Below are 24,556 nucleotides of genomic sequence, written 5' to 3' on the forward strand. Positions count from 1 at the left end.
ATTTACAAAAATGATTAAACCATTAAAATAAATAAAAGAACGATTAAAAAAATAATAAAACTTACGGAAGAATATTCTTCAAAAATCTCTTCACCTTTTTCTTCAAAAGAAGATTCAGTTTAAAAACATTCATTTTAAAATTCTTATGATTTACACACGCGCCTTTTTTATTTTTTATCATGGTCTTAAAGATGGCTGAGGTTATTGCTCTAAGGGTAGAAAATTCTCAAAACAGACAATAACAAAAATTATAATAGATCAAAAATGTTCTAGAATCTTATCAATCCTTGAATTACCAACCAATCCTTTTCCAGCCAATTTTAGGGGGAAAAAAAGGATATAGAACACCTGTGGGAAAAACATGACTCACTGGTCCCTAAATGGAATTAATTAGTGGTCCAAAGAACTGTCAACTAGATACCACTGAAATTGATGCATTTTTAGCCCATGGTCAGGGAACTCCTATTACTTGGAGACATATGGGGAAGATTAGAACAGAAAGGGGAACATATTGTGCATTTTGGAGGGACGTTCACACGTGTGCAGCAGAAAACTATCGAACAGAAGGAGGAGGAGAAGAAGTCATGTATCATTAAAGGGGTGTCCATCTCTCTCAGAAATCTCGAGGTGGGTGGTAATGGAAAAAGGGGAGTTTTGTTATCAGGCAGAAAAGATAGGAGGTAACGATAACAAGCTACTTAAACATATAATTATTTTTAACTCAAATATACTTTGAAAAGCGTTATATAATTTATATTAAAAAACATTCCAACTAAAATTTAAGTGACACCTAGAGTTATGCTGTATTCAACTACTTAAAGATTCTCCATAATTCAGAAAACATTTTTCCTAGAGCTAGCAAGGGTAACGTACTTATATTTTAATAAATAAGAATTATGATAATTTCGCCCATCACTACGCAAGAAAAATTTAAACATATTCATATAAAGTCATATAAACGAATGCTTACGATCTTAAATTTTAATAACTTTTTGTTAAAAGATCTGTTGGTTTCAAAAAGAATGCTTTAGTTCACTATCAGAGAAAAAAAAAAAAAAAAATTCGAAACACCCTCAAATAGTTGGAGTCTCTGGTAAAGTATAAAATTTTTAAGTGTCAAATATTCGGAGTGCAGCAAGTTTAAATTCAAATTTACGTTGCACGAAGTGCAAAACATCAGACTTTTAGTGCCAAATATTCGTATCAGATGCCTGACAAGCTGAAATTTATTTTATATCTTATAACCACCGTTGAACAGCCGACTCAATTTTGAGTTTACGGCTACCAATGTTAAACGACGCTGCTTTCTAATTTTGAACTCAATCCAGAAGACAAGGGAACTCCAAGATCAAGTATTGGGAGAAACCTTGCCTTCGAAGAGGACTTTTTGATGGAGCTAGCCGGGATTTGTGTTACTTGGAGATTAAAAGCACAAAAACCTTTCACGGTTAGACTGACGGGGACTAACACATGATCAGTCTACCACTGAGGGTATTTTACGTCAGCACTGTGGTCGGTGCGAGCCGGGTGCAGAATTTGTATCGACTAGCCATAGCTGGGATTCGAATCCGGTTAACCTCATTGGGAGGCGAGCGCTTTATCCTCTGAGCCACCACGACTCGCCATGTTGAATTTGCCACAGTATTAAACTAAAATGCATGACATATTTCCCTGAAAGTAGCAACCCATTTTTATTCTTTTTCGAATAATTACAATAATCGCATAATTTAGCATCTGCATCCTATAAATGGGAAGTATTTATAGTGCAAAATAATCATTAAGTGATTTTTTTAGTGCACATATTTCTAATATTTCAAACTTTATTCTTAAGTTAAATGAAATTAAACGAAGGAAAAATTCTTTTTTTTCTTCTTTTTCGTGCAAAATATTTGTTGTTGTTGATGTGATCATAACAAAGAACAAATACTTACAATTTTCTATTTCATTATTATTTTTATCTTTCCCAACGATATTAATTCATACTTTGATGACAGTCCTTTGCGTAATTTAGAAAATCGAGTAACATCTAATGATGAATAAAAACAGGTAAATCGAAAGTTCGCAACAGGCATTCTTTGGCTTTACCACCTGCCTATATCCTTGTGCAAGCAGCACTTCAGGAGGGGTGTAGTGCAGCACGCGTCAGGCGGCACGCCAGGTGTCCGTACGTCGTCTGCTAGAATTTTTATTTTGCTTTATTTCGTATTAAAAGCCAGGGCACAAGTTCTTAGCCTCAGGGCATAAAAGATATTAAAAAGCCGAGCAAGGCAGAACTTAGAAAGCAGCAGCTGGTTTCTTTTGAGGTCAAGAAAGGTCCACGCCAGATACATTTTTTAAATGATTGAAACGGTGACTTTCCAAAACAAGTCTTGAAATGTAAATAAACAAAAGAATATATTAAAAATAAAATATTAAAAAAAAATACACGCATATACAAAGAAATAAAACTGGAAGAAATAAAACTGGAAGAAATAAATAGATTGAGATGTTCTTCTTTGTTAAATTGAAAGTAATCATTCTTAGTTTAAGTGAATCGCTGTCATCGAAGAATAAACAATATTTTTACATTTAAAGTAAAAATAAAGAGAATGGATCTAAACATTTAAGAAAAGGTTTATATACCTTTGCTTTATATTTCTGCCTTCCTTCATTTACATTTTCGTTTGGTAGCTGCCATACTTTACTTTCCAATGAGGTGAACCGGGTTCGAATCCCAACAATGGCTGGTCGATACGAATTCCGCACCCGGCTCACACCGATCACAGTGCTGACGTAAAAAATAACCTCATGGGTTGACGGATCATAGGTTAGAGTCCCCTTGCCATCAGCCTAACCGTGGGAGGTTTTCTTTTACATGTAACGCAAACGTTAGTTCCGTCAAAAAGTCCCCCCTAAGGCAAATTTCTCCCACCACTTGATCTAGGAGATCCCTTGTCTTCTGGATTGGGTTTAAAATTGCAAGGTTACGGAGTTTAATAATAGTAGTCGTAAACCCGAAAATTGGGTCGGTTGCTCAACGACGGCAGGGGTCTGTCCAGACATTTTGTGAAAGGTCCGTTTTTGTAAAATTGTGAAAAAATTACTCGTAGTTTGTGAATATAAAATAAGCGTTAAGTCACATTCTTTCAACTAGGGTCCGCTTTTGTGAATTTGTGCAAATAGGGTCCGTTATTGCAAAAAACTTTTTCAAGGAGTTTTTAAATTGCAAAGACATACAAGATTATGCTCAACACTGTAAATATATAATTTAAAAAAATTAAACTTTAAAAAATAAACAGCAATTGCAGCTACTAATTTAGCGATGCAAGATATAAATATTTGGTATTTAGCCTATACTGCTGAACGCAGAATATTTATTTCGGGCGAATAAAGGAAGAAGCGTCTGCCGAAGACAAAATTTAGTTCGTTTACATCTGTCTTTCTCCCCCTCCCCTTCCTGGGAAGGGTTTATTGGATTAACAAAACAATAATGAAGATAAACAAATTTGTGAAGGGTCCGATTAAAAGATAAAAACGGACCCTTCAGAAAATAATTTAAGTTAAAATATTTTGCGAAGGATCCGTTTTTATGAAAAGATATTTTGTGAAGGGGATCCGTTAACGGACCCAAATTTCTTCTGAACAGAGCCCTGGACGGTCATAAAATAAAATACCTATATTTTGTTAGCACCATTAAAAATGAATAAATAAAATAAAAACTGCCCTTAAACTTGAGCAATTGCAAAAATAATTGAAAAGATAAACGTCGGTTAAAATAAAATAAAAATTAGTTCGTTGAAAATTTTAAACCTTTGAAAATGACTTAATTTCAGAGAGTTTAATAACAGCAACAAAGTGTTTCATGGTGAAATGGACGTGGGTCATCACTCATGCGATACCCCCGACTTAAGTTCATTTGCCCCCATTTTAAGCGGATGGATTCATTAATTGTTTAGGACGAGTTGTTACACTCTCACACGGTCAGTTAATTGCCCAGCGATTTCGAAAACCCCCTGACGTGTGTAAATCACTCAATTCTAACAAAGGATTCAATCAATATCAATTCTCCATAAGCAGGTAATCAAGTAGAAGCGCCACATGGTCTCTGAAGAGCTAGCTCATTCTGTTTCCAAAAATTCGACAAAAGATAAAAAGTTCTCTCTCATACATGTATTTAAAATCGGGCGAATGTTTCATTATTTATGTATTATTGTTATCATTTTTTTTTTTTTGAAAAAATAAAAACAATTTTTTTTAATATTGCAGAAAAAAGGATATCAGTTCAATGTTTTAAAAAAAATTTGCGAGAGAGATAAATCAAATTATATAATAAGGGAGAAGTAACAGAAAAAAGGTGGAAAAAAATAGAAACGCATTTTTATTAGGGAAACATTTCTATAATAACATAAGAAATAAAATATATATATAGAAGCGAAGACAATCGTTTAGTACAATAAACAAGTACCATCTTCCATGGTACTTGTTTATTGACGAGAATACAGACTTATTTTATTTTCGTTATACTTATTGTTATTTATCATCGTCTGTTTCATTTAGAAACCAATTTCTTCCATGAACCTTTTGACTCAGATTGGACACCGGTTTTCTTTTTCATGTATAATTTTTCCGACTCTCGAACTACGATCAAAAAATATCTTTATATTTTTTTTAGTTATATAAAACAGTGTATTAGTTAGTAAAATAATTGCTTCGAGTGAAAAGTACTAAATCTGTGGCTTTTTTATTTTCCTTGGCGACAGATCTTTCGAAATTTATGTCACATGGTACTTTTATCCACTGCGATCTGCGAAATTTTGTCTCTTAATACCTTCATCCACTGAAATCTGCGAAATTTTGTTACTTAGTACTTTTCATTTACTGGGATTTGCAAAATTTTTGTTGCTTAGTACCTTCATCCAACAAACTCTGCGAAATGTAAGGAATCTGTGAAATAAATGTATAGCTAAATAGGAGTAAAATAAGATTTATCTCGGCGAAATCTCAAATTTTCCAAAAACGTGACAACCTTTTTTCCAAAAAGCTGGAAAAAATGAAAAAAAATTCCACGTAGATAAAAATTGCAGAACAAAAAATATTCAGATCTTATTTAATTTTTTTTTTTTTTAATTTTATCGCTTAAAATTTCAGCTCAGGATGAACTGCGATTCATCTCAGATCATTAGAGACTGAGCCGAGGGGGGAACAAACCGTACCCGGAAAATTGAAAATACCTGCTTGCCTCAAATCGCGGCGACGTGCATTGAAGATCAACAAGTCTTCAATGGTAGTAGGATAAAACTGAAGGATCGACCTTCAGCATCCGAACATCTGCCTCAAGAGCTAAAAGGATGCGGCGGAGGAGGGGGATCGTGCAGTGGGAGGGTGCAGAACGAGGCACGAGCACAGGTTTTGAAGAAAGAAAAAGAACTTCTGGTTTTCTTGATTTCGATGATTATTAAGGGGCCCACCTTCATTTTTAGAGGGGGGGGGGAGGATATTTTGCAGAGAGCAGATGTTGGATAGATGGACAAAGAAAGAATGGTGATAAAGAATGTGCCACGCGACTGCTGCTTGGATAAAAAATAAAATAATAATAAATAGAAAGTTTGTTGGAGCCTTGTATTTAAGATAAGGTCAGTTGCGGGGAAATGGGCCCCACACAGACCCGATACTACGTTTTTCAGTGTTCCCAGTCCACCCCATAACCAAAACAAACAACTCTTGCTATTTTTGTAAAAAATAAGTTTTTAAAACTAAAAATAGTTATTTTCTTTATTATGTTATGCAGTTGTTCAGATATTACGTAAGCACATAATGGGTAGAGGGGGTTTGTGATTAGCTTATTTTTGCTTAGAAAGCAGGTGGAGAGGTTAAAATCCTCTTATTTTTCATTTTTCTTGATGCAAATAAATTTTAAAAAAAAATCACAATTGAAAAAAATTCAAATTGGGAATTATGAAGATGAAGAAACGAATTATGACGATGAAGGAAAAAAAAGTTCAAATTTGAAATTTTTCTAAATGTGATTTTTTTTCTTTTTAGAGTTACATTTCCGGGAGAAAAAATAAATAAATAAATAAAAGAATAAAAAATAAATAAAAAACTAAGAGAAAAAAAATCACAATTGAAAAAATGTCAAATTTGGAGGAGGGGATGAGGAGGAGGGGAAGAAAAAAAAAAGAGTAGGCCGGTATCATAGAGAGCCGATATCATAGGTCACATGTGTGGGTATCCGTGATCTTCCTGATGTGCCAGTACCCAATTGTCTCTAAAACTAATTTTTAAAAAAAAATCGAATAAAAATGTTTAAGATTATTAAAAAATTATGTCTTCGTTTTTCCGCTCACAATCCAGTGACTGCTAAATAGATAGACAATATAATAATAAACAAAGCGTAAATATTGAGTGACGTAATCTAAATCCATGAAACACAGCATATGTAATAAATCATTTTGGAGCGTGTCGATCTATTATATCGCTTAAGTGTGCTGTCACCTAAAAACGGTGTGTTAAATTGAACCACACTATCCGTGGAAATAAATTATTTCGACGATAACATTATTCAATTTAATTAATTATGGTCACAGAAAATTTGCACTATATTATTATTCAATGTAGAACAGAAGTTTTCTGAGATATTCAATTATTATGTATCATTTGTTGAGAGATCTACACTAGAGCAATGTTAAGGCTTATTAAAAAAAGTCTTTTAGCGAATAATAAGCTATTTTTCATTACTGTTTTGAGTTTGTAACAGTTATTCATGACTGTAAGACACAATTTAGTTCATCTCTAGCCAGTGTCTATAGCAGTGATTCTCAACCTTTTTTTTGTTGCGGCAACACTTTTAATGATTTCGAAATTTGACGGCACACAATGAAAAAAATTAGATTAAAAGTTGTTTAATTACCTTTTTTACACTGAGTCAAATAGTTTGTGATAATAATTTTGAATGTGAAATAAAATAATATGTACTACAAAAGCACATTTATTAAGGGATTAATTATTTATTTCGACAAATTTTTTATTAGTTAGTAACAGTTATTTATTTTTTTGCTAGTTATTAATTGTCCGCTTGTTTTCTATAATTATTAACTGTTATTTTTTTGTGATTTCTTGTTAACTAGTTTTTTTGCTAATTATTAATTGTTAGCTTAATTTTTGTTTGCTATCCTTTGTTAATTTGCTTTTTATATATTTGTTTTTTCAGTGATCCTTTGTTAATTTGTTTATTAATTGCATAGCTTACTTTAATGAATAGCTCTTACAACATTTTTTAAAATTTTGTGTCGTATACAATTTAAACATTTCCATCTTATTTTAAGATTGTCAGAGACAATACAATCGCCGACAAAGATGTTCACGCGGTTAAAGCGTGGAAAAATTATAAAAAGTATATATACGTATACACTTTCTTTAATTTAAAAACTTCACTCATAATAAAAAAAAAGCCTTATAATTTTTATAGTATCATTTTTAATATTTGGCGGCACATTTTAAGAATTAGGGCGGCACACAAAAGTGCCGCGGCACAGTGGTTGAGAATCACTGGTCTATAGTAATAAAATTTGCACAAAATATCGAAATGAAAAGAAAAAAAAAGTCAATGCTTTGAGGAAATAAAAAGAGATTAATTAATTTTCTATTTTTTTAAAGTTACTCCACTAATTGTTTTGTCTTATAAAATATGCACAAATTTAGAATTAATTAATTTTAATGATTTTCAGCTTCCTAAATCTAGTCAAATTGGCGATTCTTTTTAATCATATTAAATTTTTGTGTCATGTAGATTAGTTAAATCTTCTAATCAATATAGTTTAAGTAGTTTCCAATTATACTTCGGAGCCGCAGTGGCACAGGACATAGATCATTTGCCTTCCAAAGAGTTGACCCAGATTCGAATCCCAGCGTTGGCTAGTTGAGACGAATTCTGTTCCCGTCTCGCACCGACCATAGTGCTGAGGTAAAATTTCATTTAGAGGTAGATAGATCATAGGTTGGAATTTCGCTGACGTCGGTGATTTTCGTAGTTTTCCTCTCCACGTAACGCAAAAACTGGTTATTTCCATTAACAAGTGCTTCACGAAGGCTAGTTTGTCTTAATGCTTGATCCAGTGGTTCTTGTCTTTTGGGTAAGGTTCAAACTTACAAGATCACGGAATTGAACACTGATAGTCGTGAACTCAGAATTAGATCAGCTGTTCAACACCAGTTACAGAATAAAATAAAATTAGACTTAAAATTGTTTTATTTTTTATTCAAAAAACACCTTAAAAGAATAGACCAATCGAGAGAGAGAAAAAAAATAAATACTGAAGTTACATGACAATGCAAGAGTGTGAAAGATCAAGCAGTTTAATTATTTTTCTATACTCTATTTAGATTTTTAGACCGGAAAGCAGGTGCATAAAAATATGATACGGGGTAATTTTTTCTTCTTCTTTTCCTTTAAAATCACCTGTTATAAATGTAAGGAAATCGCAACAGGTGCATTGAAATCTATTCTTTCAAATCGACTTATTAAACTATATACGCAGAAATTAATAAACGTTCTAAGAAATCTAAAACCTCTAGGTCAGCACTATCTTCGATTTTAGGTTATACTTTTTTTTTTCCGGTTGTTTCGTAAAAAAAATTTTGAATGAGGGAAAAATTTGAGTATTATTAAATTCGCAATTCTTTTTCGGCGAAAAAAAAACTTTAATAAAATAAAGTATGTTCTTGGTTCAATTATCCAAAAAGTAACGTTTTTATCAAAAATGTAAAGCACTCGCATTATTTATTATATGGAACTTTTAAATTGCCCATCTGTTTTCGCAGTTTACAAATGAAAAAAAAAATTAATCATTAAAACTTTTTAGCTTCCAATTTACTGTTTTCATTTTAATCTTCTTGCATAGACAATAAACATGCCTCAATTAGGAAGCGGACGTTGACGTTACGCTACAGCGAAGCGTCACAGAATCAAAGAGCGTAGCGTAAAATACTTATTTTCTTCAAAATTTTTTTCCACGCCAAATTCACAAAATTTCGCCATTCCACCCACATCCCACAACATTGTTTAAAGCAGCCATTTGTGCAGCGATGTGGGTAATTTTAGTGACAGTAAAATGGGTCTTTGATCACCAAAATATTTGGATTTCTCTTTTAAATAACTCATTTTTACATCAGAAAATCTCACGACTTTGTTTTTATTTGCGTAGAAATTTCTTTTTTTAAAGATTTATTTTTCAAGATTCGATGTGCTTTTTAAAGATAGACATCTAAATTGTTCTTTAATACTCTTGGGGAAAAATGGATTCAGCTGATTTCGAATGGAATTCGGAAATGGAATTGACATTTTTCTTAACAATTATAATAATTATGAACAAGAGAATCAAAATAACGGAAATATTTTTTTGCCAGTTGTTGATCAATTGGGTGTAAGGTGTGTATTGCCCAAGGTTTCAACTTGCGCAATTTTCAGATCGCTGACGGATGAGAATAGATCGAAAACAAACAACAGTCAAATATATTTTACAGAGTTAATTTTTTCTTATGTTAACAAGTACGTTTAATTTAATAATTTCCTTCGCAAAAATTTTACCCTGGCCTCATTTGGCATTTGGTTCAAACCAAATTTGGTTATAATTGGGTTCAAAATTGGCTCAAAATGAGTCCTATATGAACATGTACCGAGGGACCAATATTGGGATGTCTCGTTTTTTTAATAGTGGTACTATATAGGGCCTATAATGGCTGAATAATGAATATAAAATATCGTGTAAATCTGACAATGGTATATAAAGCCAATATTGATTGTAAAGTAGCTGTAAAATATCGGGTTAATCGGGCAATTCTATAAAGAGCCAATATCAGAAAATAACGGCCCTTTCATCCTTATTGAACAGTAAACATTGGTTCAATGAGTGCCCAAGTAATTTTGATGCTAGGATTCTAGTCATAAAATTTAATTATAAAAAAATAATTGAAAAGATTCTGGTAATAAAAGGATAAGTTACATTAAAAATAATCCGGTGAACGTTTTTAAAAACCATTTTAGTAAAAACTAAGATCGTTTAATACACAATACAATTTGTTTCTTCGTTTTCAGGTATTCCAAAAAAGCATAAAGTAATAAACAATAAACAGCTTGATTTCCAAATGCTATGTTTAAAAAGAAAATATGGCTCATTATTATTATATTACCCTAAACTCTCCAAATGTAAAAAGAAAAAAATAGAATAAACTACACATTACCTAGTTTAAGAGTGCCTCACATCGACATGGACAGGAGGTCTTAGAATGGTAGAACAAAACTTGGAATACATTCATACAATAAAGGATGTAGATGAGTATGAAGACCATTACATGGGACAGAGCAATCTCGCATTAAGGGAAAAAGGGTGGACTTTTTTTTCCGCCCCTTAAATTCTTTTCAGCATTGTAATAAAAAAGGGGGATGACCACAAAAATTTCTCCTTGGCCATTTTGGATGTCAGAATCAATCAAAACAATGGGGAATAGAGCGGACCTACGCTCCTTTTTCAGTTTATCTCTTAAAGCGAGAAGTCGTTGAAGATCAAGGAAAAGAGCAAGGACGAATAACCACATCCAGAACAATAACTCATTCCAACATTAGATTACAGGAAAAGAAATTTAAAAATAAGAGTTAATATGTTTTGGAGAAATGTCTATTAATAGTAATATTAATGGTCTACAAAGAAAAATAGTTAATCTAACTAGTAAATAAAACTTATAGATATCCTACCTCCTAAATCGATATTTCGCTTTTAACAACAATTTGTTATTCACTAAAAAAACTTAAGAGAACGATTCAATTAGGAATATTAAGTCAGTTTTACGAAGGCTTCAACGTCATATGTTCCCCCCCCCCCCGAATAATATTCTATTTTTCTAACTGCTGTGAGTTTGCAACAGTTACCCACGATTGTTAGGTCAAGTTTAGCCTCTCAACCTGCACTATATGTATTAATTTTTTAATATACTAAAACTTCCTCCAATGCTGCACTATCTAGTCTCATAAAAATTTGCAAAAACTGAGAATAAGACGGTAATTTTGATATTTTTCTTCTTGGTGGAAAATGTCGCTTAGTTAGCGATTTTTTTTTAAAACAGTTTAAAATCTTTAAAAAAATTGAAGGAAATGTAAGAAAGAAAGTTCTTAAGCGCTTCGAGCACGTTGAACCCATATTTGCGAGGATTAATTCTCCGGAAGAGGATAAAGGATATAACAAGACTGTATGAAAATCAGCACATATGATTCTAACGTAAAATGTATGAAAATCAACACATATGGATATATACAACACTTTATAAAATCAGCACATATGATTCTAAATCAGCATATCCTGATGATAGTAACATAATGTGTCCCCAATCCGAATATGAATCTCTTTCCCCCTATTGTCCTCCGTTTAATTAGTTTAGTCCGTATAAAAGTAAAATAATTAATTTATTTTCTTATCATAAAAAACAAGCATAAATATCTACACATCTACATTAAAATGCTACAAAAATGAACTTTAAAAAGACAGCGGTATGTTAGACTAATTTTAAAATTTAAGTTAAACGCTTTCGTCTGAAAGAAAGCAATAAAAGAGTTTTAAAACGGCTACCTGGAAAAGTGCTTTAATGGAATTGAGACCAGCACTTCTAATGGAGCAAAACACTGCGACAGCGAGAAATCGTAAATTACAATGTATTGTTCATAGTTCACGAACATGGATCTCGTAATTCGAAAAAAATACACCCTTCGTGCTGTTAATGTGGCGGCACGTAAAAGATCCAAAGAACACTCTTAGGTAAGTTAGGGGTATTGTTTTGAGCTATTGATGTCCTTCGAACTTCAGAAAGGCAACAAAGCGGTTGTGGGGACTTGCAACACGAGTAGCGCATACCAGACCTTTGCGTAATATTTTTGCCTTCTCCCAAAGGAAAACGATCAGCAATGATTGAACAGCGCGATAATTCACGAGACACGAAAAAGCACGATTCGACATTAAGATCGGAAGATTATTTTGAACTTCAGCGAAAATTTTTATCTAGATAACCAGCGGTAAACAGCAGACCCATACTGGATTTATGTCTTCCATTGCTCAACTTGCATTTTGAACCAAACCTAGAAGACAAGGTAACTCCCGGATCAAGTCGTTATACTAACACACGTTCATAGAAAAATTCTTGAGCGTGACACCAACTTACATAGACGACACATGGTAAGAAAAACTGAAATCCGCTCACGGTTATCCCAACGGCAAGGTGGATTGAACCCATGATCGGTTTATCACTGGAGGTAGCACAGTAGTCGGATGAGCCAGAACGCGAATACGAATCCACCAGCAATCACAGTGATTCGAACAAGGATCACCTCATTAAAAAAGGAAGATTATAAATTTGACCAGTGACAAGAGTATAATAAAGTAAACCAGCATTTAGGTTCCTAAGGTTAGCTCGACAAAACGAATCTATTTTATTTTATAACCGGCATTCAACAGTCGACTTTTCAGACTATCAATGTTCACCTCCGTAGCCTTGTTATTTTGAACTCAGCCCCAGAAAACAACAAAACTCCTGGGTCTAGCACTGGGGCGAACTAGCCTTCGCGGAAGACTTTTATGATCGAACTAACTTGCACTTGCGTCACATGAAGAGGAAAACCACGAAAATCTCACAAGGTTAGCACGTCAGCAAGGGGATTCTAACCCATGATCCGTCTAACTACTACTACTATGGATATTTTACGTCAGCACCGTGGTTCGTGCAAGTCGGGAGCAAAATTCGTATTTTCAGCCTTGTTTAAACCTAGGTCACCTCAGTGGCAGGCGACCCTGAGTCATGGAATATTGGTTTCATGCAATATCAGAACACTGGAGTAACACTTGAATTTGTTCTATGTGCCATGGTTAAGCAACCCTTAATGTAACACATAGCAACATCTGATACACAGAAACAACATTTCTTTCTATTTTTTTATACTTTTTCAAGGTTTTTGTCTTGATTAAGGTCTCTTAAATACATTCGTAAATTCACAAAGCATATTCTTCTAATAAGCGTTTTTTTGTACCTATAACAAAATCTATTATATATAATTCTCTTACGTGGCTCCCAAATTTTGGCTGTATTTCTTTTCCGCCGGTGGCAACGTTTGCTTTGTTTTGAAAACACCAAAGCATTCTGCCTTTTAATGATGTGTTTCTGATCTAATATATATAATTCTCTTACGTGGCTCCCAAATTTTGGCAGAAGTACTTTGTACAACTAAATAAGATTCTTCTCACAACAGTTAAATATTTACTTTATTTTCTTCATTCATAGAAAAAACAGTCGGCAACGAATTCTGTTAGGTTAAAAAACATTTCGCTAAAAAAATAACAAATTCTAAAATAAATAATAATAAACAACTTAAAAAATAAAAATGCTGTTGCCAGCCATAGAATTTTTTGAAAGTTAACTTAGCAACATAAATCAAAATGACATAGAAGCGCAACTAGATCAAAATCATGATACCTGAGCGCTTGACGTAACAAATCCTTCAATTCTAAAAGTGTTGTATCGTCAAATGCCCAAATTAACAATTGTGTTCTTAAAGAAATTCTATAAAAAGTTTTAAATAAACAACCTACTTCTACAACTGCTTCTTGAAGAACTTGGCTCATTGATTAAAAATATTGTTTTAATTTTACAGTACTAACTTTACTTCCACTTACATTATTGCTATGACCCTCTTTCATTACATTTTACAACTTCATGCTAAATTTGAGGACTTTAAGTTGTTTTGTGGTTGAATACTGACATTTAGAAATGTGTACATAAAAAAAAATGATATTTAGAGGTTGAGAGTTGCCTCAGAAAAATTTGAATTGTTAGCAATGACTTAAACAAAAAATTTTATTTTAACTGACAAATACTATATTATAATTTTAACTTTTTCTATGACTGTACTCACTTTCATACTCTTTTCTTTGCTTTTTATACATATTATATTTTTGTGATAAAATAAAAAAACATATAGTTGTTCTGCTTCTGAACACTGATGAAAACACAAAATGATGGGCTTCATCAACCATCAAAAATGTATACATTTATTTTACAAATTCCATATTATTAAGGTGGCGCCCTTCAGAGAATTAAAAATACAGAATTATCTTCATCAAAGCCGATGGCTTTACATCCGGCGGCAGACTACTATTTCATATTGTTTTACAACACATGACTTTAACACTCTGGTGGGAAAGACTTTAAAACAAAACTTACAACAGTTACTTTTCTCAACAATTGAAATTTAGAATAGTATGATTAAGAAAAATATGTGAACTGTTTGCAATTTCAAATTAATATTGAAATGTACAGGTTTAGAATTTTCTACAGTGAAAAGTTTTCGGAACTTCAGTATTCAAAAAAGTATACAAAAGCTAGAGGTTAAGAACGTATCCAATGAGCGAGCAAAGCGAGCATTGGATTGCGAAGCAATCCGAAATGAACTGCGAAAGCAGTTCCGGGGGTTGGTGAGCACCGGCGAGCAGGGGGCGTAGCCTCCTAGTCTATAATAATCTTTAATGCAGTACCAATTAACAAAATCACTGTACACCAGAACTCACTGTTCTAGCAAGCCCAGTAGCATGGGAATAGTACATGAAGAATAGAAAACCAGTAGCCAGTACATGAAGAATAGAACACTGTTAATTTTTTTTGCACAAATCATCTTTGAAATCCACGTTGCCACCCACCAAAAATAAAGAATCGTTTGCATTCCAGATAATGTAAAATGCAACGAACCGTATCTAATCTAAAAATGTGCTGCTAACACGATATCGCTTTGAGGCAGACTGTCCGCAACAGGTAATAATAATCGTCTGCAATCTGAGGGGGAGGCCTGGGACACAAATGTCATGACACGATGATATTGCGAGTATTCCCAGAAGATGCGGCACAGTTTCCCATGGTTGTGAAAATGTTACTGGTACAATCGGATGAGGTCATTAATTGTACTTGAGTGAGCATGCCAACCTAGCCAAACAGTGCACATTTTTTTTACGCCATAAGAAAAAAATTAAATATTTTTTTAAACGAAAGTCTATGGTTGAGGGGGTGTTGAACACAGGCTAAATCACGATATTTACGGCGTGTAAATATTGTTCGAATCGACAGTAAGTAGTTGTTAGAACTAATGCAATTTCCTCAAAGAAGGAGGAAAAAGAACAACTATAATAACAGGTTGTATTGGTCATCCACCAAATTTATTTCCGTTAGGTTTTCAAATATATCACCATTAAAACCTCGGAGCAAAAAAATGAAGAGTAAATTTAGACGCAAAACAGATTATTCCTGTTTTTTTTTATTCTCATAAATTATTGTATAGAAGCAATAATGACCTTAAATAGGACACTTGAGAAACTTTTTTTCCCTACCTATAACTAAGATATCCAATAGAATATGGTTAAAAGTTACGCGCTTTTAATGTATCACTTAATTACGGGTGTATAGAATCAGTGTGTGTTGTATTATCAAATTTTGGTTAATAAACAATTTAAAAAGAAAGGAAAAAGCCTCGTTAATACAAAGTAATAAACATAATAAAAGCTTAGAGAAATTCGTTAAATTTTGAATTTAGAATAAACATTAGTTATTAAATTTTTATTGCGATGATGAGAAATATTTAGTTCAAAAACTTTTTAGGTTAAATTTGTTAATTCAAAATTGACAAAAATTTATATAAATTGATTCATTTTATGTTCTTTTTTTCGTACAGGAATAGAGTTGAGCACAAATGTGGCCTTCATATAGATTTGGCGTAGTCTTCGGTAGGGTTCATACAATGCAAAATCCAAAATATTCTAACAGAAGAAAAAAAAGAAAACAATCTTAAAATAAATTTGAAATGTATACGTTTCTCATGACTTGCTGTCAATGTATTGTTATCGTTCAAAAATAAGGTAAATAACATTATTCGAGGTGACTAGTTAATGTGCAGGATGTTGAAGGATGTCGGAATATTTTATCCGCCGGAATAGAACAACAAGGATGAGTTCTAATTAGAACTTTCAATGTTATGTGTCAAAATAAATGGACACGAACACACATATCTGAAATCGCATTGACCGACCTTGAGCTGAATATTTCATATCACGAGAGAAATTTCAAAATAAACATTCCATTTCCGAGTGAGGAATCTTCACGATAAAAGAAAGAAAGTGTGAAAAATGATTTTCCATAAATAAAATAGATAAGAATTTTTATTTGTTTATAATTTTAAGGATTTGTTTATCACAAGAAAATGCGATTTTTTTTTGTTTGTTTTAAATGAAAAACTTTTTTTTCCGCCATAAATATAATTCCCTCTTTTTCATAGGCCATACAAATATATATATTTTTTTTCTTCAGTACTTTACTTCCTTAGAACTGAGCCTTCAACAAAAAGTGTGATTTTTACTTAAAAATATGAAGCTTAGAAGTAAATTCCTGAGATAAAATAACTCAAAGATGTTCAATTATTTAACCCTTTGATGCAATTTAATTAAATATATTTTTCGTTACTTTTTTCAGTATTTTGTTTTAATTTAGGTCAAAATAAGTTTTAAAAAAATTAAATTAAGCATTTTTAATAATTTATGGTTATGAAATACAGCATAATACACTGACGACTTTTTCTGCCTTAAAGACAAAATTTTCCAAACACTGCTCACTTCCAAACAATAATTTTTCAAATTTACACTTATTTGAAGTAATTTAGATGTAAAAGAAACTGTTATTTATTATTGAAATTTCTTTAATTGGATTATTGATAAATTTTTGAATAATTTTTTTTTTCAAACTACTCTTTTTGGATTTTAAATTTTAGTACAAATACAATTCCGATAATCTAACAGACTTACTATTGGACTGTTTTTTTTCACTATTAAAAAATACCAATATATATTTTTGTTTATAATTAGAGCGTCAGAAAAATATATAAAAAGAAGAAAGGTGTCCCATCAGCGACAAACAGTTAAACAGCATTTTTTGAGTATTGCAGGGTGTTTTTTTTTTTTTTTTTTTTTTTTTTTTTTTTTTTTTATAAATTAAATCATCAAACACCAAATCAAACAAAACATCAAATAAGTTTCTTTAAGAAATTAAAAAAAAACTTATTAGAGAGATATTTATGTTGCTCACGCAAAACTCCTGATCTAAAAACTTTAATTACTTAATAGAGTTATTTAAATTAATGAATAAAATCAAATTCATAATTTAAAAAAAAACATAATTCTGAAAAACAACATATTACAGTTCAAATATGTTAAAAAAGTTCATTCAATTTAGTTCCTAATCAATCGATTAAACAACGTATACGTTAATTATTAAAAAAAAAGGTTATTAAATATAATCTATAAAATCACGCATAATTAAAAAAAATCTTACATCGCAAGTTCATAATAATAATAAAAAAAAATCGATTATGAAAATTCTTAAAATATAGTCATTAAATATACCTCAAGAAAAAATAATAATAAAAAAAAAAACGTTTGTGAAAATATTTTTAAATTACACATACCCAAAATGATTTAAATTACACATACCCATAATATTCACTTTGTTCGCACGAATCAAGTAAATTCAAAGTCAGCTAAAACAACGATGATCATGAAAAACCGCATATTTAATGACAATGGCAATGAAATTTGTCTTTAAAGCAGTAAAAATTCGGAAGCTTTAATATCTATTTGCTTCATCACAGCTGATGTAACAAAAGTTCTTAGTAACGTCACTACCTTTTTATCCTTGCGAAATAAAACAAACGTTTTGTGAAAAGACTTAAGAGACGATTGTCGAAAGCAATGAAAAAAAAAACGTGTTTTATGAAAACTAACAATAAAACTAAATATAGAAACTATATTAGTAAACTTCTATAAATTTATTGTTTTTCCAAGAAGTTGAAAAATTAATTAACCCTCGCACGAGTTTTCAAGCAAAAGTGATATATTTAATTAAGCATGAACTACAAGCCTCATATTTTGTTTATATCTACAAGCTTTTGTTTATCATTCCCTTTAGAAATGATCTCCGCCTCACACACTCGGGGTATACTTTATTGGTTAGTTTGTTTTTAAGTTCCGAAATTCGGATCTAATGCTATTCCAATATCATTGAATGATCTCTCACAAATGATTTCTGCTTGCAATATTTTTTTGATGCACTAGACCAAACAATTTACCTAACGTGTATTTTGCATGCATGTTGAAATGGAATTTAGATGATAAACAATGATGTCTGGCAAATATTTAGATTTTTGATGCACAAGAGGTAATAATTTATCTAATATTGTGTATTTTGAAAACATGATGAAGTCGAATTTTGATGATAAATGATGACTGGCAATATTTATATTTTTGATGCACTAGACCTAATAATTTGCCTAACATTGTGCATTTTGCAAGCATGACGAAGCAGATTTTTGATGATAATAATAAGCTAATAAGCAGTAATGAAAATGTATATATGCATAACAGTAATAATAACAAATTTTTAAAAAAAATTTTTTTGAAAGCACTTTATAAGATTTAGCCATGTATTTGGAGGTATTGTGCATTGATCAGAACAAATTAAAAATACAAGAAAATATATTTAAGGTATAAATAAATAAAAATTATTACAGATAGCGAAATATTTATGCGTTAATTCCATTTCATAATAAAAATAATCGCAAAAAATTTAAAGTTTTAATCCCCTTAATGATCAAATTGGATGCCTTAAGCCTTTGTTACCCTTTCCCTCCCCAGGGTGCGTAGCCAAATCTTTCAACAAAAAATAAGCACTTTTTAAGTACTTTTCAAGTGCTCAAAAATATTTTTAAGTACTAGGTATATTAACAAAATGCAAAATAATTTTCAAAGACTTTTCATGATCATGTTAAAATAACTAGTTTTTGACAAAGAACTCTTTTCTTGATTATATTAGCCATTGAAAAATGATCAAGAGATTTTTAGGTTCAATTTCAGATGGCGGAAAATGAAGCTTGAAATTGAGCTTACATACGCCACAGACCGTAGGTACACTGAAATACATTGTGGTTGAATGAATTGTGAAAATGTTGAATAGGAAAATGTGAAAGCACGCTTTTGAAGAACATAGAGAAAAAATTGACAACGTATAGAAAAAACCTCATTTTTGAAATGGGAAAATTAAGCACTTTTTAAAAACACCCAATGAAAATAAGCACCTTTAAGCACTTTTTAAAAACGCTACGCATCCTGCTCCCTGCACCTTACTCTTTTAGAATCATGATATTGATAAACAACCCCTCGTACATAATTCCCATAGTCTTTTCAGATATAGAATATTAAAAATAATTCATACTTACAAAGACAGAAATATCCAAATTAAACGAACGAAATAACACTCACCAACAACAAAATGTTCGAAAGATCCACTCACAACCACGCAACACTCATAACAAAACAACCATATTTCTTTCAAAGCCCATAAACTACAGGAAAGATCTGCGAAACGCAGAGCAGCTGCCGTAACTCCACGGTCTTCTCACTAACGTCATCAACCCCTTTTCTTTACGTAATTGACATAGATAGGATGGCCAATTATTAACAGCTCAATAACAACTGTTTAAAAATTACTCTTTTTTTTTTTTATTCTCCCTTTCAAACGTCTTATTCTAAAATAACACTGAAAGGTCGAGAATAATTTTCTCGAAGATGTGAATAAGTTCTTTCACTAAAAGTGGACTGTCTGAGATAGAAAAAAGATAGATCCGGGGTTCTTCGGTTTCCGAAGAAAAAAAAAAACACTGTTCTTTTAGTCAAATTTCACGAATGACGGTTTATTGTTTTATTTATAATTATTATTCAGCTAATTGAATGAATAAAGCTTTCTTTATTTGTCTATTTTAAAACTGTTTAGAACTAATATTTGTAACTAACGGAAAAAGATTCATGAAATATGAATATGTTATTAATGGACTTCAACGGCAGTACTGAAAGACAGCACTATTTTAAGATGTTTGGTACACTATTGTTCAGTGTTCGGTGGTCTGATGGATCATGGCCGTTATATTTTACTCTAACCACCTTAGAATATAAAATACCATAGGTTACCCGGACTAGCAACTGATGTTAAGGGAAGATAAGCTGTTTTTTGTTTTGGTTTTTTTGGTTCGTGTTTTTGTTTCAAACTAGCATATATCACCAAAATGTTGAACATTAAACATTCTCAATATTGACATTTTTCATTTAAATTCACCATATTAATTAAAAAAATATATATAAACGGCCCAGTGAAAATGTGAACGTCTTTTGAGTTACTGGTCCTTTGGATCAGTGACTAAATTTTATTCATTTTTACCCCTCCCTTATTTTTAAATTTCACATAAGAATTTGACATGCCTAAAGCAACCAAATTAAACAAAATTGCGTCAGATTGAAAAAAAATGTGAGACAAAATTGTGAGAAAATAAAAATAGGAGGAAATAATATAAATAAGAAGCACTATTTTTGAAGATTAAATCCTCTGAGAGAGTTATAAGAATTCGTATAAAAAAAAAAATAAAAAAAAAGCATAGAAATAACCTGTGGTAATTTCGATGCTTTTTAAATGGGAATAGCGTAAAAATTAATATGGAAGAATTTAAATTATACAGAAGAATTATTTTGAATAGAAATTATATAGAAGAAAATAAGAAATACGAACTTAATAAGAATTGTGTTTCGAAAAAGATAAGAATAGTGCGTTAAAGTAATAAACACGTTTTGAATAGTATGGAAATGATGAACTAATGTAATAATTTTTTTTTTAATAATATAGGAATAGTGAACTAATATAATAAATACGTTTTGTTAAGTACAGAATAAGCGAGTTAATATAATAATTACGTCCTAAATAATGGAACTTTGCATAAAAGAAAAGAAAATGATGGACATTATAAAAGAATTATTTTTAGAAGAAGACAGAAGTTATAAGTTCATATGTGTTTCTCCCGTCGTTTTTGCTATTATATCTTCTTTTGCATCCTTTGTGCCTTTTTATATCTTAAATCTATGATTTTAATATTGATATTAGGCCGTATAGTGGTCATCCCTGACCACTTGTCAAAAAATCTCAGGTTCGAATCCCGCTTTGAGTATGGGCGTAATTTCTCTTTGTTCTATCTGTTCTTCTTAAGTTGTTGGGGTGACGTTGATTCACCTATATGGTGTCTACGAAAAAGAGATAAACACTACTGCCCGTCAAGTTCCACCATGACATATGTTGCAAAATATGGTGGGAAAAGTAAGACAAAATATATTGATGCTAGTTGACATTGAGAATTAAAAAATCTCGTTATGAATTTCACAATTTTAATTTATCAAAGTAGTCCTAGTTAAATAAAAAATAAGTAATTTTTTAAACAATTACTTCCTTTGGAAATAAAAAATTTTGAGATTTAATCATCTGTAAAATTATCAAAATTTTTTTAATGTAGTTACATTAACAAAGTCACGACGTAAACAATCACGCTCAGTACATTACAATCTAAAGAGTTATTGCTATTACTTTCAATTCCTCACAAGAAAATGAGACAATTGAATCGTTAAGCGTGCTTAGTACGCAGGCTACAACCTAATTTCAAAAATGACATTTTGAATTGACAAAAAGGGCTTCACTCTTAATTTAGATTTACTGTTGCAACGGTACATTGTTGTATTAGCCTCAATAAATTACCGCAAAGGGATGATATTCGGCGTAATTAAATTAGTAGTATTTATCTGAAAAGACAATGGCGACCTCTGCTGAACTTTTAAGCTGGAGATCTTAACTTACATGATTAATAGTTGTCTTGAAGATAGAAAGGAAAATTTATTGTAAGTAATTTTAAAGATTTTTATATCTGCTGCAAGACACTATAGTTTTCCTTAAAGCGATAATAGAATTAGCCACAATATTTGAAAACGCAATTGCGGTTTATTTTTGTTAATTTTTCTTGTAGTCAAAAATAATAAAATTACTGAAATAAAATCACCTCATACGCTCAATAAAAATTGTTATTTATTCGATGTTGTTGAAATATGTGATTAGATCAAGTGCATTAGAATCTTCAAAATGCCATAAACGAGAAGAGGTCTAAAATTTATGTCATCCCTGACAATACCTGCACAATTCAGGAGTGAACTTGGAAGAGTTATAATTACTAGACAACGAAAAAGTTTTATGCCCCTTATCAAAAGAAACGCTTTTAATGGGTCCATTTGCACGGCCACCTATGGTGAACTCAATTCAGCCTTGATAATGCCCTGGAGTTGGATGACCATAGCTTTTATACCAGGGGAGAGTCAAAAGGGTTTTTCATAATTGTCGGTTTGAGAGCATTATTTTAAAATTTTATTTTATTTAATAGTTTTATTGTCCTGATGTCACAAGTCATTCTTATAGATTAAAATCTATTACAAAACACTTATACTTGGTATTAGAGTTAAAAACAAGCAATTTAAAAGAAAAAATACTACAAGAACAATTTGTTTGGAAATATCGGACTTTGATGGGTACCACTAATTACAGTGAAACTTTCAGAACAGAACACCTCTATATAGCGACCTCCTCTATTTACGACCACTATTAGGAGACACGGAATTTTTTTCCTTAGACTAAGCGTTAAAGAAAACCTTTAGGAGAGTCCATCAAAACCTCACCCAGCTACCGTTAAAAACCTCTGCACTAAATGTGAAAACGTCAAATAAGGAAACACGAAAAAATATCAAAACAAAAAATATTAACAAAACAAATAAGCAGATTAAAATGTATTCAAAATATTTGAGTGAGGCTCTTCTTTACAGAGCTCTTTTTGAAGATCTCCGAAAAAGATCTACAACCTCCTGCAGTAATGATGATAATTTATTTTTAAGAGTTAAAAGTTTAATTAGAAAGAAAAAAAAAGTTTAAAAAAAAACTAACTAACTCAAACAAAGAAACCTCTTTTTTATTAAAGCTAAGTAATTTTTATGATATAAAATTAAATGCAAAACATAAACAAAATATAGTTCCATCATTTCTAATTGGTAAATCTGTTTTTACATATAATTATATCAGTAGGGGTCATTTTTATGGACGCTAAATTTTATTCCTCAATCAGGTTTTCGTGAACCCTATAATGGCATTTCCGCACCAAGAAAATGACATTAATTAAAATTAAAATAGTTTGCGAAGAATCATGTACCTTCGATAACATTTTGAAGTCAATGGAGGTTACCCCTAAGAAGGACCAACATCCATTAACGACAATTTTACAGTGGAAAAGAGAGGGGTCCAGGGCTCGAAAAAACTCAGAAATTTTACCCGTCCCCGACGACGGCTTGTTCAACAATGTACCCGTCCTCCTTTGAAACTAACCCGTCACTTCTAAATAAATAAAAATATAATTTTCCCTTATTTATTACAAGCATTTATATAAATTGCACAATGAATTAGTAGTTACTAGGATTACAAGTATTAGGATTACATTATACAGTAATAAAAGAAATACTAGGTTACTAATAGTAAAACCTAGTATTTCTATTATGAAATAATTTATTTCTTTGATGAAATAATTTAAATAACAAAGGTTAAGTTATCTGTCAATTATCATGACAATTTATCCGAGGGTACTGCGTTTTTTAAATGAATCAAATATGACGTTTGCCAGTTCCACAGTCAAGCCAATGATTTACGGAGGTTTCTGCGCAGAAATCTGAAAGAGGTTTTCCATTTAGGTAGATGTTCATAAATGCGTTTAACACTTCTTGTTTAAGACCAGTAAGCAATGTGTTTTTTTTTTAAATTCATTGCTGAAAAGCCCCTTTCAACCGCTGCAGTACTCCCAGACAGAGAAAACATCAATTCCACCATGTGCAGTATGTTGCTGTGTTTCGAGATTAGAGGGTCATTTTAGAAGTGAGGCGCTAGACTCTTGTAAGATAACAAAAATTGAAAATGTATCACAAACATTAACGAGAAAATGGCCGTCCGCGCGGACGCTGGATTCAAAAAATTTGTTGTCCGCGTTGAATTTTTGACCGCCGAGGACGGGCGGTTTTTCGAGCCCTGGAGTGGTCGCTCCCGAGAGGTTCTCTGCAATTCATTTTCCCAAACATTTCGAGTAGTTAAATAAAATTCCCTGTTCTGTGGTCACCCTAAAATAAAACTATTTTAGCAGTAGCATATGGAGGATATCAGTAGTTTTTAAAGACCAGGATCGTCCAACAACACACAATTTACAAACAACTCGCTTAAAAGTAACATAACGCATAGAGAGGAAAATAGCATAACTAGAAGGAAATAATCTCAAAAGAATTCTCGTGGAATAGGGCATTGGACCATATGTCATAACCGATTTCCGAACGAGGACATTTAAGTGCTGATGCGAAAGGTGTGTGAGCCATTGCGATGAATTTTTATTAATTCCAGAATGCTCGAACAATGCCCAGAGAGAGAGCGAGGCACGTTCCACATTTTTAATTCTTTTTTCCATTCAGAAAAAAAAAAGTACCGAGCCAGAAATTTTTTTTTATGCCTCAATAAAACATCATCCTCATGAATAATCTTTCACATAAATATGGATCATCCACGAATACCAATG

General features: G+C 31.6%; 1 protein-coding gene across 9 annotated transcripts in view; it reads right to left on the reverse strand.

Moving 5' to 3' along the window:
- Positions 1-24,556, reverse strand: part of LOC110281931 (Brefeldin-resistant Arf-GEF family protein schizo) — a 360,600-nt gene that overhangs the window by 20,626 nt on the left and 315,418 nt on the right. Inside the window, exon 1 of one of the 9 annotated variants that reach the window (XM_043046172.3) lies at positions 66-201. The exons of the other annotated variants lie outside the window; for them this stretch is intronic. Within the exon in view, the coding sequence (XP_042902106.2) occupies positions 66-181 (116 nt within the window). The 5' untranslated portion in view covers positions 182-201. Of the gene's footprint in view, positions 1-65; positions 202-24,556 lie in introns of those variants that run through there. 9 annotated transcript variants of the gene reach the window in all.

The sequence above is a fragment of the Parasteatoda tepidariorum genome, chromosome 8, assembly GCF_982258835.1.
Source record: "Parasteatoda tepidariorum strain Cologne lab strain chromosome 8, Ptep-v5.0, whole genome shotgun sequence".
NCBI classification, from domain to species: domain Eukaryota; kingdom Metazoa; phylum Arthropoda; class Arachnida; order Araneae; family Theridiidae; genus Parasteatoda; species Parasteatoda tepidariorum.